Below are 13,204 nucleotides of genomic sequence, written 5' to 3' on the forward strand. Positions count from 1 at the left end.
TCAAGACCGTGGAGATGACGGTGGATTTCAGGCGAGACCCTTCACCACTTTTACCCCTCACTATCCGCAGTAATACTATTCTCTCCACAGACACCTTCAAGTTCCTGGGAACCACAATCTCTCGGGACCTGAAATGGACTGGCCACATAGACTCTGTCCGGAAGAAGGCCCAGCAGAGGCTGTACTTCCTGAGACAGCTCAAGAAGTTCAACCTGCCGCGAGAGCTTCTGAAGACCTTCTACACTGCCATCATCCAGTCTGTCCTCTGCACCTCCATCACCGTCTGGTTTGGATCGGCCTCCAAACAAGACAAGCACAGACTGCAACGGACAATCAGGACTGCTGAAAAAATCATTGGAATCAACCTCCCATCTATCCAAGACTTGTACCTGTCCAGGGCCAGGAAACGTGCAAGGAACATCTCTACAGACCCTTCTCACCCAGGTTGCAGTCTGTTTGAACTACTCCCCTCCGGACGGCGTTATAGAGCTCGATACGCCAAAACCAGCAGACACAGAGACAGCTTCTTCCCCCAGGCTGTTGCTCTGATGAACTCACACCACTCTTAGAGTCTCAGAGTCATTACTGTGCAATAACATGCTGCTCTCCACACCTTTTTTGAATTTGTCTACACTGTTTGTACTATGTGTCCTCTCTGCATCCATTGCAGCCTGGTCATCCTGGAAGAGGGACCTTCCCATCTGTGGTCTCTTCTCAAGGTTTCTCATTTCCCCTAGCTGGAGTTTTGAGTTTTTCCTTGCCCTTTTGGGAGTTTAAGATCAGTGGATGTTTGAGAATATTTGCCATTTTTCACGTGTCCTGAGTGTTGTTAGTCACCTAAATGTTGAACAGAGGGTGTGATTTACCGAAGTCAAATTCCTTGTTTGGCACGCTCAAACGTGGCGAATAAAAACTCTTGAATCTTGAATTGTCCTTTTCCTCTACCTGATGTCAAGCATTTCATTAGGCCTATCATATAGTCACCAAAATAGTTTGGTTTTTGGTGTTTTGGTATTAAAATCAGAAAAAATAAGAAGGCGTCAATGTGTAAACGCTCAACCACCATAGCCACAGTTGTGGCGGACCTCAGTGCGAGGCCGCTCATCCAGCAGGCCTACAGTTAGGGGTGGGGTGATCTGTTTGTCCTTTCGTGAGGTCATGCTCTCTTTGCATCTTTGATGAATTGTCTGTAGCCACAGTTGTTGGTAGACAGTCATGGAATTAAGACATGTTCTTCCGTTCTGCCACACAGTCATCTTTTTTACCCGCTGCAAAAAAAATTAACTCTTGCAGTTTACTGATTTACTATAATTAAAGTAAATAATACTGATTCACTATAATTTCTTAAGAAAATAATAGGGCCGCAAAAAGCACATTTTGCACCAGGACTAGTGATGTGCATTCCAGTTATTTTAAGTGAACTGGATCTTTAGAATCAGTTTACTCAGAAGATTCGTTCAAACGAATCGTTTAACGAATCGCCCCCACACACACACTGATCCGTTTTTTTTTGGTGAACCGTTCGTTCAAAAGAACGAATTTTCTTTCAGTGAACGAGAGTGAACGAATCACTTTAACGAATCACTTCCTAAAGTGATTCGTTCTTTTTTCAGTTCATATGACTTCAACCAGTAGGTGTCGGTAATGCGCATTGAAGCTGGTGCCACCACGCCGTAAATCAAAACGAAGAAGAAAATGACGTGACTTCCCGTTCACGAACGAGTCGTGAATTGCATTTCCCGTTCACCAACTGAACGGAGTGAACGAGTCAGTGAGTGAGTGATTTGCATTTCCAGTTCATCGCGTGAACGGATCAGTGAGGGAACGAATCCTGACTTTCCCGTTCGCGAACGAGTTAATGGGTCAACTGTCTTCCCGTGCATCAACGGATCAGTCAGTGAATGTGTTGCGTCTCCTGGCGTGAACTATGGAAGCCAGAATGTAGATTTGTCAAGGAAAGAAAGAAGCACTCAATGAAACACCACTTTTATGCGCGTTTTCTCCAAGCTAACGGCTAACTTTATTGCATGAAGGGATGCGCCGTTATGCAACAACGGGGAGATTATGCTTCTCTTTGGGTAACACTTGTAGTAGTTTTTAAATAACGTCTATGCATATACACGCCTAAATATTGTTATCCAATATATCTACTGCAATTTCACATTGGATTGCCGGTATGAAATGTACTTTTATTGTTATTATTTTAATAAACATTTATGTTAAAAATTGTCTGGTGTTTTATTCCTTGTTTTTATATTCGCCAATTAAAACATAAAAATCAGACATTTGGTTAACTGCTTTATATGACAACATGTGTAGGTACACCTCATGGACACTTCAATAGGTACACTACACGAGGTTAAAAAAAAAAAAAAAAGAATAAATAAATAAAGGGTTAGTTGCACAATAAAAGCACATTTAAGCATTAACTCGCACCTGGGATTGAACCAAGATCTTACCAAGCAAGAGCCCGTGTTACTAACCAGTCGGCTGTTCTGATATGACAGGCAATGGTCGAATGTACTCTTTTGTACTCGTGATGTGCATCACAGGCCAATAGGGAAAAAGCTTAAGTGAAAGTGAAAAGTGCCACACCCGCCCTCACCCCCACCTCCTGATTGGCTGTTTGAGTTGTGACGTCACTTGGACACTCCATTAGGTACACCGCCATTTTCAAGTGTACCTAATAACAGGCCACTTTATTAGGGAAATATCATGGTCAAAGGTCACAGGTGTCAAGCTCTAGTCCTCGGGGCCGCATTCCAACATGTTTTCCAAGATTCACCTCGTGTATTTCCCTAATAAAGTGACCTGTTATTCGGTACACTTGAAAATGGCAGTGTACCTAATGGAGTGTCCATGTGATTCCCTCGTTAAGTGCACCTGCGTGAAAAGTTTTAGCTCCTGCGGAACGTGAAAGTGACCAAAAACTTTTCCCGCAGGTGCGCTTAACGAGGGTCACTTGGATAACATGTTGGAACGCGGCCCCGAGGACTAGCGCTTGACACCTGTGACACTGGTTGGGAAACACTGCTCTAACCCCAACCCTAAACCTAGATCTAACCCCAACCCTAGCTTTAAGCCAGGGGTCTCAAACTCCAGTCCTCGGGGCCGCATTCCTACATGTTTTCCAAGTTTCCCTCGTTAAACACACCCGAGGGAAACTTGGAAAACATGTAGGAATGCGGCCCCCGAGGACTGGAGTTTGAGACCCCTGCCTTAAAGCATCCAAACATCGCATGACTGCTGATGCTGAGCTCCCATCAGGCAATGGTAACATTAGCCCAGGCAGTTCACCCATTGACTCGTTCGCGAACGATAAAGTCAGGATTCGTTCCCTCACTGATCCGTTCTCGCGATGAACTGGAAATGCAAATCACTCACTGACTCGTTCACTCACAGATCCGTTACGTCATTTTCTTCTTCGTTTTGTTTTACGGCGAGGTGGCACCAGCTTCAATGCGCATTACCGACACCTACTGGTTGAAGTCATATGAACTGAAAAAAGAACGAAGTTCTTCCTTGCCCTCTTGGGAGTTTAGATCAGGGGATGTTTGAGAATATTTGCCATATTTCACATGTCCTGAGTGTTGTTAGTCTCACCTAAATGTTGAACAGAGGCTGTGATTTACCGAAGTCAAATTCCTTGTTTGGCACGCTCAAACATGGCGAATAAAAAACTCTTGAACTCTTGAACTTGAACTCTTGAATCACTTCACTCTCGTTCACTGAAAAGAAATCCGTTCTTTTGAACGAATCGTTCACTCACGAGCCAACACGAATCAGGACCCCATGGAAGCTCTGGCCCGCCCTCCTTGTGTGACTGAATGGGAGGGGCAGCAAAAAGTTGAGTCCATTTCAGATTGGTGTCCCTTTAAGGAGCACCCTCGCTGCACTGACAGCAACCTCACTCCACGACGCAAAGCAGTTTTCAGCCAAAGACTGCAGCACATCCTGGGCTGCTGTCTCCCTACACCTGGCGGTAGGCTCCCCTGTCCCCCAGCTTCTTCACCACAAGCCGCGTCCACGAGCGGTATGGGGGCGCCCATAGCCCACTAGCTCGTCTCCTTTTCAACCCCGAGGCGGAGAAGGCAAGCGGCCGGAGGTCTAGCAAGATGGTGTCGTGGATGATTTCGAGGATGGTTGTGTGAGTAGTGGTGCTGTTTTTTGTTGTGGTGGTCCAGTGTTAGCAGAGCTGAGCGGCGGCTCCATTCATCCGCCTGATGCTGGACGCCAAATCACAAGGCAGTCTCGCCTGACAACTGTAAAGCTATGAGCCTACTCAGCCAACGCAGTAATAAACAATTCTGCCATTTCAATTTCATCTTATTTCAACCGCTAATTAATCATTGTGACGCGTTGCGAGCTAGCATTCGCCTGGTAGCTAACCGCTAGCCACCATCTGACCCGACAGCATTATTGGCAGGAGTTGTTCTCGCTTTCCCTAACTAAAGCAGCTCCAGATAGCCCGATTCGCTGCAGTAAACGCATTGGAAACTTACCAAGGGTATATTTTGTTTAAAAGAAATTCTCAGCTTCAATATGTCTAACATTTGTTGATCAAATATGATGACAAGGCAGTAAACGGATGCCCCCCCTGACTGCAGCCCCTCAGCTGATAAAAGCAGATATTAAACAGCATTGTGATGAAGGGATGGATGACAGGACGTTCCAGGGTGAGTCAAGTGTTTAGGCCCCCATATCGACGGGGAATGACTCGACTAAAGTCATGCTGCTGCATTGCTTCTCTCTGTATTGTGTAGCCAGATAAAGTGCCAGTTTAATCCTCTAAACTCGCAAGATGTTTGAATATCAGTGGTTTTCATTTTGCCTGAGATTATCTTCCTCAGATTGCATAAGCAGAGTTTGCAGATGGGTACCTTCTGATAGCATCCATCTGTCTTTTCTACATTGCTGCATCTGATCATGAAGACCAACGTCCGAGCAATGGATGCGCTGTGAATACCAACAGCTGGCTAGCAACTTTCTACTAGCAAGATTATGTACTATAAGCACCGATTTATAAAAAAATAATCAAGACTCACTGGAAGTTAAGATTTCTTGGAAATCTACGAAGTCTTTGGTTTCAGTCCATTCACTCAACATTTGTGACACCTAACAAGAGAGAGCCTGCCTTGGAATCTTTGGTTCTGGTCTTTGAGGAATAGAATTGTCTAAAATGTCTGGACAGTAACACAAAGTGAGGGGGCTTTTTCGTGTTTTATACAAAACCTCAATGATCTTGTAAGCAATGCAGGCAAGATGAAGGTAAAAGAACAAAAAGTAGTTATTTAACCAAGGCTGTTTCCCCACAATTTCCTGAAGTTCTCTGAGAATAATGCATGAATCCTGTGAGAAAAAGGTTTCAGTGACAGTGTAGAAATTAGGATTGTTTGGCCTTGGTGTACTACAGGGTGCGGTTCTCAATGTTAAATGAGAAAGCCAAACAGCACGGTGGTCAAGTGATGAACATGTCTCACCCCACTGTTCTGACGTTTGGGGCTTGAAGCAGTTGGTTGGCAACCAATCGGTCAATGATGTGCCCTCCAACTAGTAGAGGTGAATGGACTGTATCCCAAGACGTGATTGTGGTCTCTCTCTTTAATACTTAAAAATAGACAGCACTGAAGGAAACTGAAAAGTATGCAGCTGAGCCTACCAGTCAGAAATTCAAAATGCTTGTGACAACAAAGGAGAAGAGCAAGGGTGGAAATTGAGGCCACTCCAATACAGTCCTGATAAAAGTTGTCATTCTTTGTTGCTATCCGGCTGCCTCTGTTCCATCAACACGAATGAATGCACATCAGCAATAAAGCCCCCAATCACACAGTAGCCCACCCATGGCAAACTTCTTATCTGACTTCCCGACTCTGTGTATCAGGTTTGTGTTTTGACTAACCACTCCCCATCTCACAGAGGGCTTGATAATCGAGAATACTTCGAGATAAAATAGGGCTCACCTCATCATTTGTTTTTTTTAGGTTTCAGAGTCCACCAAAGAGGCTCTGTTGTCATTTTGTGTCCTCTAAGCGTCACTCTTGCTTTTTTTTCTTCTTCTTTCCTAGCCTCGCCTTTGGGACGCTCTACCCAGCGTACGCGTCATACAAGGCTGTCAAAACGAAGAATGTGAAGGAATATGTAAGTTTCACCGCGAGCTACAAAATCAAGTGTATCATTTTTGACCCCTCGCTAGTGTTCCAGTTTTAAGATGTTTAGCCTCAGGTTGCTGTCAACTGTATTTACCTCCACTGAGGAGTTCTTACTGGCTTGTGTTTGGTCCCTTTGTCAGCAGTGTTGAACAAAACTCCAGGCCAGGTTTTTCTTCAATTGGTGCAGGGCCTGCTGACCATTGAAATTTTAGTCATTTTAAATGTATTCAATTACATGAACCGTTGATAACACAGAGGCTTGTGTTTCATCATTACTCTCGTCCAAGTGTAGTGAAATGTCCCCAATGTTGGAGTTGAAGTAAAGCAAGACTTAGACAGACTTTGACTTGAATGTACTTCATCGGCAATAACGGAAGCTGCACTTGCTCTTTTGTCAATTATACATTTGCTAAAACAGTAATGCTTGAACACAGTCAGATTCGGTGCTAATTTAACTGTTGTTCATTGTTGGTGCAGTAGTTGCATCACACTAACAGCTGTTTTTGTATTTTGCCCCTCTGGCTAAATACTATTTTTGTATTCAATCTCATTAGGCATGCAAAGTATCTGCTATAGTACATAGAAATGAGTTCAATTTAACAGGAATGTGTTCACTTTCTTTATCCATTATCTGCAATTGTAAACTTGAAAAGTTGATTGCGGCTCGTCGAGAGCAGTCGGTGCATGGCTGAGTCTTAAACAGAAGGGGTCCTCCCTGCTTACCTCATCACTGCAAAGGATGAGCGTGAGGGGAGGGGCAGGAGCAGCAGCATGCTGGCCTGACGCCTGAATTCACACGAGAAAACAATCTCCTCCTTCCTGAGAAGTTACCATAGCAACCATCCCCTTTCTCTCTACCGTGTCTAGAGCAGACGGCAACATAAGAAGGGGAGTGTGTGAAGGACACCATTTTTAGAACGGTTTAGATTTCTGTTTGCTCCATTTTGGTGTCACCGGATTCAACCATTTTTTCCCCATGCATATAGACTTGATGGATGTCTTAATGTTGTTGGAAGCTAAAGTGACCCAATTTTGTGCAGTGATGACCTCTATTTCGTTTGTGTCTTTGGGAAATGAAACCATGCATACTGATGTGCATGACATGACTCACATGAATGGTGCATTTAGCATGAGCACATCTTATTAACCGCCACTGACTGGCCTTGGCACGTGATTCACCGAAAGGCTTTCAGGGGCCTTCATAATTTTTATCCTGTTTGTGTTTCCATGCTTTCAGGTGAAGTGGATGATGTACTGGATAGTATTTGCCTTGTTCTCCACTGCGGAGACAGCCACAGACTTGTTTCTATCATGGTGAGTTGGTAGCAGCACATGACTGCTCAGATCATCATTCTCTGTGTGCTTTAAATAAATAAGCGCTTATGTAATAGCAATTGATGTATTCATGTGTTTCCAGTGCTCCGCGTGCTGGATATTTTTAACACAGTCACTAACCATTTTTTAAATGAGCTTACAGTGAGTAAGGCTTCAACTCTCATTTCTCTTTGTTGGGTTTCATTGCACAGGTTTCCTTTTTACTTTGAGCTGAAGATCGCCTTTGTGATCTGGCTTTTGTCCCCATACACCAAGGGCTCCAGTGTTCTCTATCGCAAGTTTGTCCACCCAACCTTGTCCAACAAGGAGAAGGTAAAGCCAGTCACTTGGATGCTATCCTAATTGAACAGTTTATCTTTGGACCTATTGTTTTCTTTCTTCCTTTGTTTATTCATCCCTCACATCTGCTGCAGGAGATAGATGACTACATTGCACAGGCCAAAGACAGGAGTTATGAGACCATGATGAGGTTTGGAAAGAGGGGTCTCAACTTGGCTGCTAATGCTGCAGTCACTGCAGCCACCAAGGTGAGGGTGCGCTGCCGTTAATTGTGTTTTAAAGCCTTAACATGCTGCACTTGATTTATTTTTATTTTTTGGTGTTTGCATTGGGGCGGTGACAAGAACATCTACTTTGTAGCTATTTATGCATCTAGTTATAGATATTTATTTCTCAGATGTCTTCGCCCCAGCATTCGAATCATTATCATTTGTTGTCATGTCTGATGCGTGTTTTGTTGATTGCTGTGCAGGGACAGGGTGTGCTGTCAGACAAGCTGCGCAGTTTTAGCATGCAGGACCTGACACTCATCAACACAGAGCATGAGCTGTCGTTGCGCTCGTCAGATGGCCGCATGAGGCGAGACTCAGTGGATGACATGAGCTCAGGGGCCAGCACACTGCCCCGGGCCAAGAGCACCGCTGCACGACAGAGTAAGACCACATGTCCAAATATGCTGCATGAATTCTCATTGAGCTGGATGTCAACCGCTCTGAGATGGGGATACCTGGGCCCGGTGTCAATTTGATATTTTCTGTGCATGTTAGTGTTAAAATGCTGTAGGACTGCATTAAACACAATGAAAAATGACTGTGTTGCCCTTACAAAATCTGGACTAAATGCAGGAAAAAGCACACAGACGTGTACAAGAGCAACCCGTCGAAAATAAAACTAATGTAAAAAATGTTGGTATGAGGATTAAAATATTTCTGTGGTTGGTGTTCCATACTAGTACTGTAGTAAATGTGGTAAAATGTATGCTGTTGCTCCATTTTGTTGGAAGGAATTTAACAAAATCACTTCACAGCCTTTAAGAGTAGCAAAAATTTCAGGCAGTTGATGTTGCATCGATTTTAAAAATGAATCAAAGGTAAAAGCAAAAAATATGATCCGTGTCCTGTTTTTTTTTAAATCCAAATCCACAGCTCGCTCTATGGCTGCCACGGCCCTTGCCGACGAGATATCATCCCAACACAGCTCAGACCAGTCAGATGCAAGAACTGAACACTCCGATGAGGATGGGGGAGAAAAGGCCCCCAAGCGGACCACCGCCACAAAGACAACCAAGAAACCTGCTGCAAAGACGGAGGTATACACTCACATTGCCTGTCTTGCAACTGTCAAAAGAAGTTGACTATGAACAGTGAAGTAGTAGGTTTTGGGGTCCAGAATTTGGGAATGGCGTTAACCCCATCACTTTAATGGAATCCATGACCTGAATTTCTAACCAGTGATCATGTAGGGCCGTCGAATCTTGTTAGCATAATCAGAATTACCATAACAGTCCTTACCAATGGCCGTCTCTGTGGTGGCTACGTGTTGTTTTCCAAATGTTTCAAGGTTAGTAGTAAAATGTATTTACAATGAAAAAAAATTGGGGTCCATGACCAAATCGCGTTAGACAGAAAGTCATGTAGAATCAAAGCGCGTAAAATCGAGGCTTATTTGTAAAAAAAAATTTTCCCCACCAACCCTTCATTTCATACCATTTCTCTTGACTCTATTTCTTCCAGCACTGTTTGTGAATGTGAGATTTTTTTTTTTTTTTCCTTAAAATAGAGTATAGTGAATTGAATGATTTATTTTACCGTCTACATGAGCCACTACCTCTTCAAGTGTAAATTCTGCATAATATTGGTCTTATTGTCATAGAAAGTACGGAAGGATTGTTTCGGCTACAATAGAAAATATCGAGTACTGAAGGTCATGACAATGATTTTCCACATTATCTAGGTCTGTTACAAGTGCTCCAGATCGAGAGAGGAAGCTGCTTTAAAATTAGTAACAGATCTTACTTCTGTATAGGTTACTCAGTAAAGACTAGAAACCTCATTTAGAGTGGGGCTGGCGTTACAACAATTAAGCGGTGAGAAACAAGACAAATTCCTTTCGCCACCTACTTTAAAAACTCCTGTTTCCCTATATGATTCATTACTGCAAATACCTAGGTGTTTTAAGTAAATCAGTACCTTGCCTATTGAGAGTCCCACTTTGTCAAGTGAAAAGATTAAAGTCCCAATGATCGTCACACACACATCTGGGTGTGGTGAAATTTGTCCTCTGCATTTAACCCATCCCCGTGTGATTTTGATCCATCCCCTGGGGGAGAGGGGAGCAGTGAGCAGCAGCGGTGCCGCGCTCGGGAATCATTTGGCGATGAAAACACAAGTCCCAATGCAAATTCACTTGTACAACTTCTTATTTGCTTGGAACAGGGTTCTCATATGATATTTGCATTCTGTCGCAATGTGCGGATGGTACCGTTGGTCGAGTGTCGCCACAATATACTGCATATGCGTCTATGTTGTCCCGCGACTTCACCGGCTGATCTTTATTCTCTCTTTGGTCTCTTCTTTCATGTCCCATTCCTTCCTTGGGAAGACGCAAAGCAAGACAGTGAAGAAGGCACCAAAGAAAAAGACCACATCCAGTGCAGAGACCCCTCCGTGAGGGCCTCTGTCTGTTTGCAAGGCAGACGTTCTCGACATCCACAGCCTGACAGCATCCGCTCCTATGTCTGGTCTTCACATGAACACACAAACGCAACATAAGCACCAAATGCTGTCTGCATTTAGTTTTAGTTTTGATAGTTGCCCCTTCAGTTCTTTTGGGGGGGACTTGGTGGTTCTCTGAATTTGTCTCACTGTGACGTGCGCTTTCCCAGTAGTTCGTTTAACCTTTTAATTAAATTATATATTTGTGTTACTTTCTCGGTTTAGATGTACACTGTGACGAAGTGTAATAGCTGACAAAGTAACCTGACCAGTGTGTAAAGTGACATGCGTTAGGCATACAACACACAAAAAATAAATAAAATCCCATTCTGAGTTATTTTAACCTTTGGATCTAATCTGTGGCTCACCCAGCCTAGAATATGTTTTCCGATAAGTGAGTCTAAGGTTCACGCTTCAGCACCGGCATCCTTCCTCGCCAACTATTTGTGTACTTTACTGTAGTTGCTGTTGCAGCCTTTCATTGACTTTTTTTTTTTTTCTCAATTCTTTAAGGGTGGCACAAGCTAATAAATTCTTACAGTTTTTCCATGTTTTAACTTGGACAGATTCATGAAAATGCTATTACAATGGTTCATTCCTGTGGAGTTTGCATGTTCTCTCGCTCTTTGTGTGCGTGTTCTCAATTTACTCTGTCTTCCGGCTGCATTCCATGAACATGCCTGTTAGGTTATTTGAAAATTCTAAATTGCTCAGAGGTAGTAATATCAGTGTGAATGGTTATTTGTGTGTATGTGCCCTGTAATTGGCTGCCAATCAGTCCCCGCCTCTTGCCAAAAGTCCTTTGAGCTAGGATAAAGCGTGCCTATAATACAGACAACCACTATCAAAAATAGTTGGAGCCATTCACATCATTCCTATTGCTAAGCGCTGACTACTGTTTTGCACAAAGTAGTTCAAGTTGTCTCTTTTATGGCAATTTATTTTTCTCATCCCCATTCTGTTTTCTATCTGGAGGGAGTGTCTGGACTTGGCTGAGGTATTTGTCGTGCACGGGGGATTCACAGGCTCTGATGGGTTTAGTTTTCTTAGGCTGATCCCCTAAATGGGATTTGAAGCGCGATGCTGAAAGTGTGAAACCAGTTAGAAGCAGTAGGGGGCGACAAAGTCCGTTTCTACGACTGAATATGTAAATAGATGACTGTAAATAGTACAATGCGAGCTTGCTTGCCTTATCTTATTCTCTGGGCTTTCATCTGTTTACTCATCCACCATTTTTAATTCAACCTCTCGGTCATACCTGGTTTTGCAAATAGAGAATAACTCTATTTCCATTTTAAATTAAGTTGTGATGTTTATTTATCTTGGCATTGACACTCTGCTCCCCTTTAGACCCAGACTGACTGAAAGGTCTTGCTGCACCTATTGCTGGAATACTATGAATAACAAAACCATTAAGAAAAAGTTATTTATTGTTTACGTTCTTTTTGAAGTAGTATTGTACACCAAGATTCTCTCATGTACAGTTGTGCAAATTCTCAAAACTCATTGTGAAACGCAAAGGTGTGTGTACTGGAATCATCGATACTCATGTATCAGTAATAAAAGTGCTACTAAAAGAGAATTGATGGACTTTTTTCATGTTCATTCTCCAAAAATATTGAATACGTAAATCTGTTAAATTTAACCAACCTGAAGTAAGCATAACTGTTGACATATTTTAGATTACAGTATTCATGTAATTTGAATAATTTTTAAAAAACTTTCTCCTTGTATGTTTTTAACTTTATTAGTGTTTAAAATGGGGTTTTAAGTTAGGTTTCGGTTTTCAAACCGGTTGGGGTTCAAACGGGTTTTAAAATATGGTTAGAGTTTCAAACTAGGGTTAAGGTTTCAAATTAGAGTATTAGTAATTCATACCCCTAAGGTCTGACATAAAATATATAAACATGATATAATGTAAATTAATGTCATGTGCTACTTGATTAAAGATTAAAAAAATTGAGAACCACCACTACTAGCAAACGACGTGTAATGTGTGTTCTGAACACTTGGGGGTGCCATCAACCTGATAAAGCCCAGCGAGTTTGCGTTCTCCCTCCGGAGGGCAGCCCACCGAGTGCTTGCCATCTGATGTGCAGGAATGTGCCAGTATGTTGAACACATGGATTGGGGAACTTTCATTCCCATTTATGAACCTTTTGACGCGGAGTAGGCCATGCGGTGTTTGCGGCACCTAAGGTCATGTCTTTTAACCCTGCCATGCGTCGCGATGTAACCTTTTAGAGGCTGCTGAAGTGTGAGGAGGGCCCCCACTGTGTCCCTGTGCCTCTGAGATATACACTTCTCGACAGCTTACGTAACGCATCATCTAAAATAAGGAGACGTTTGTGTGTCGTTTTGAATCATACAATACAGCAAGTGGGTGCATTTGAGAGGATTTTGGTTAGAAAGCCTTTTCTTGCTTTAGTGAGTGTGTTAAATGGAACTTCAGAATCCAACTCCGTCATCTTTATTGGACATGTAAGCACACAAGGAATTTGTCTCCGGTTATTGAATCACTTCAGTAGCATAGCAAAAAAGACACTATCTGAAAATGCAGATATATGTGGGAAGTAGAGGGAGTCATTAAGCAATAGAAGGATCGAATTAAGATCTCTCTGATCGTATCGTAACATTTGTACTTTGTATTATTGAGCTTGTAAAGCAGGGATGTAAGCTAATTTTGTCCGGACAACATTGCAATTATGGTATTTAAAAAAGAAAGAA

At 42.8% G+C, this 13,204-nt stretch overlaps 1 protein-coding gene across 1 annotated transcript; it reads left to right on the forward strand.

The window, feature by feature from the left end:
• The first annotated feature begins 3,831 nt into the window (after positions 1-3,831).
• On the forward strand, positions 3,832-12,059 carry reep2 (receptor accessory protein 2). Its single transcript, XM_037262292.1, has 8 exons — positions 3,832-4,147; positions 6,066-6,138; positions 7,387-7,463; positions 7,676-7,796; positions 7,898-8,011; positions 8,236-8,416; positions 8,909-9,072; positions 10,365-12,059. Exons 1-8 carry the CDS (start codon positions 4,116-4,118, stop codon positions 10,431-10,433), a joined length of 831 nt encoding a protein of 276 aa, XP_037118187.1. The 5' UTR covers positions 3,832-4,115; the 3' UTR covers positions 10,434-12,059.
• Positions 12,060-13,204: the final 1,145 nt, after the last annotated feature.

The sequence above is a fragment of the Syngnathus acus genome, chromosome 10 (assembly GCF_901709675.1).
Source record: "Syngnathus acus chromosome 10, fSynAcu1.2, whole genome shotgun sequence".
In the NCBI taxonomy this organism is placed as follows: domain Eukaryota; kingdom Metazoa; phylum Chordata; class Actinopteri; order Syngnathiformes; family Syngnathidae; genus Syngnathus; species Syngnathus acus.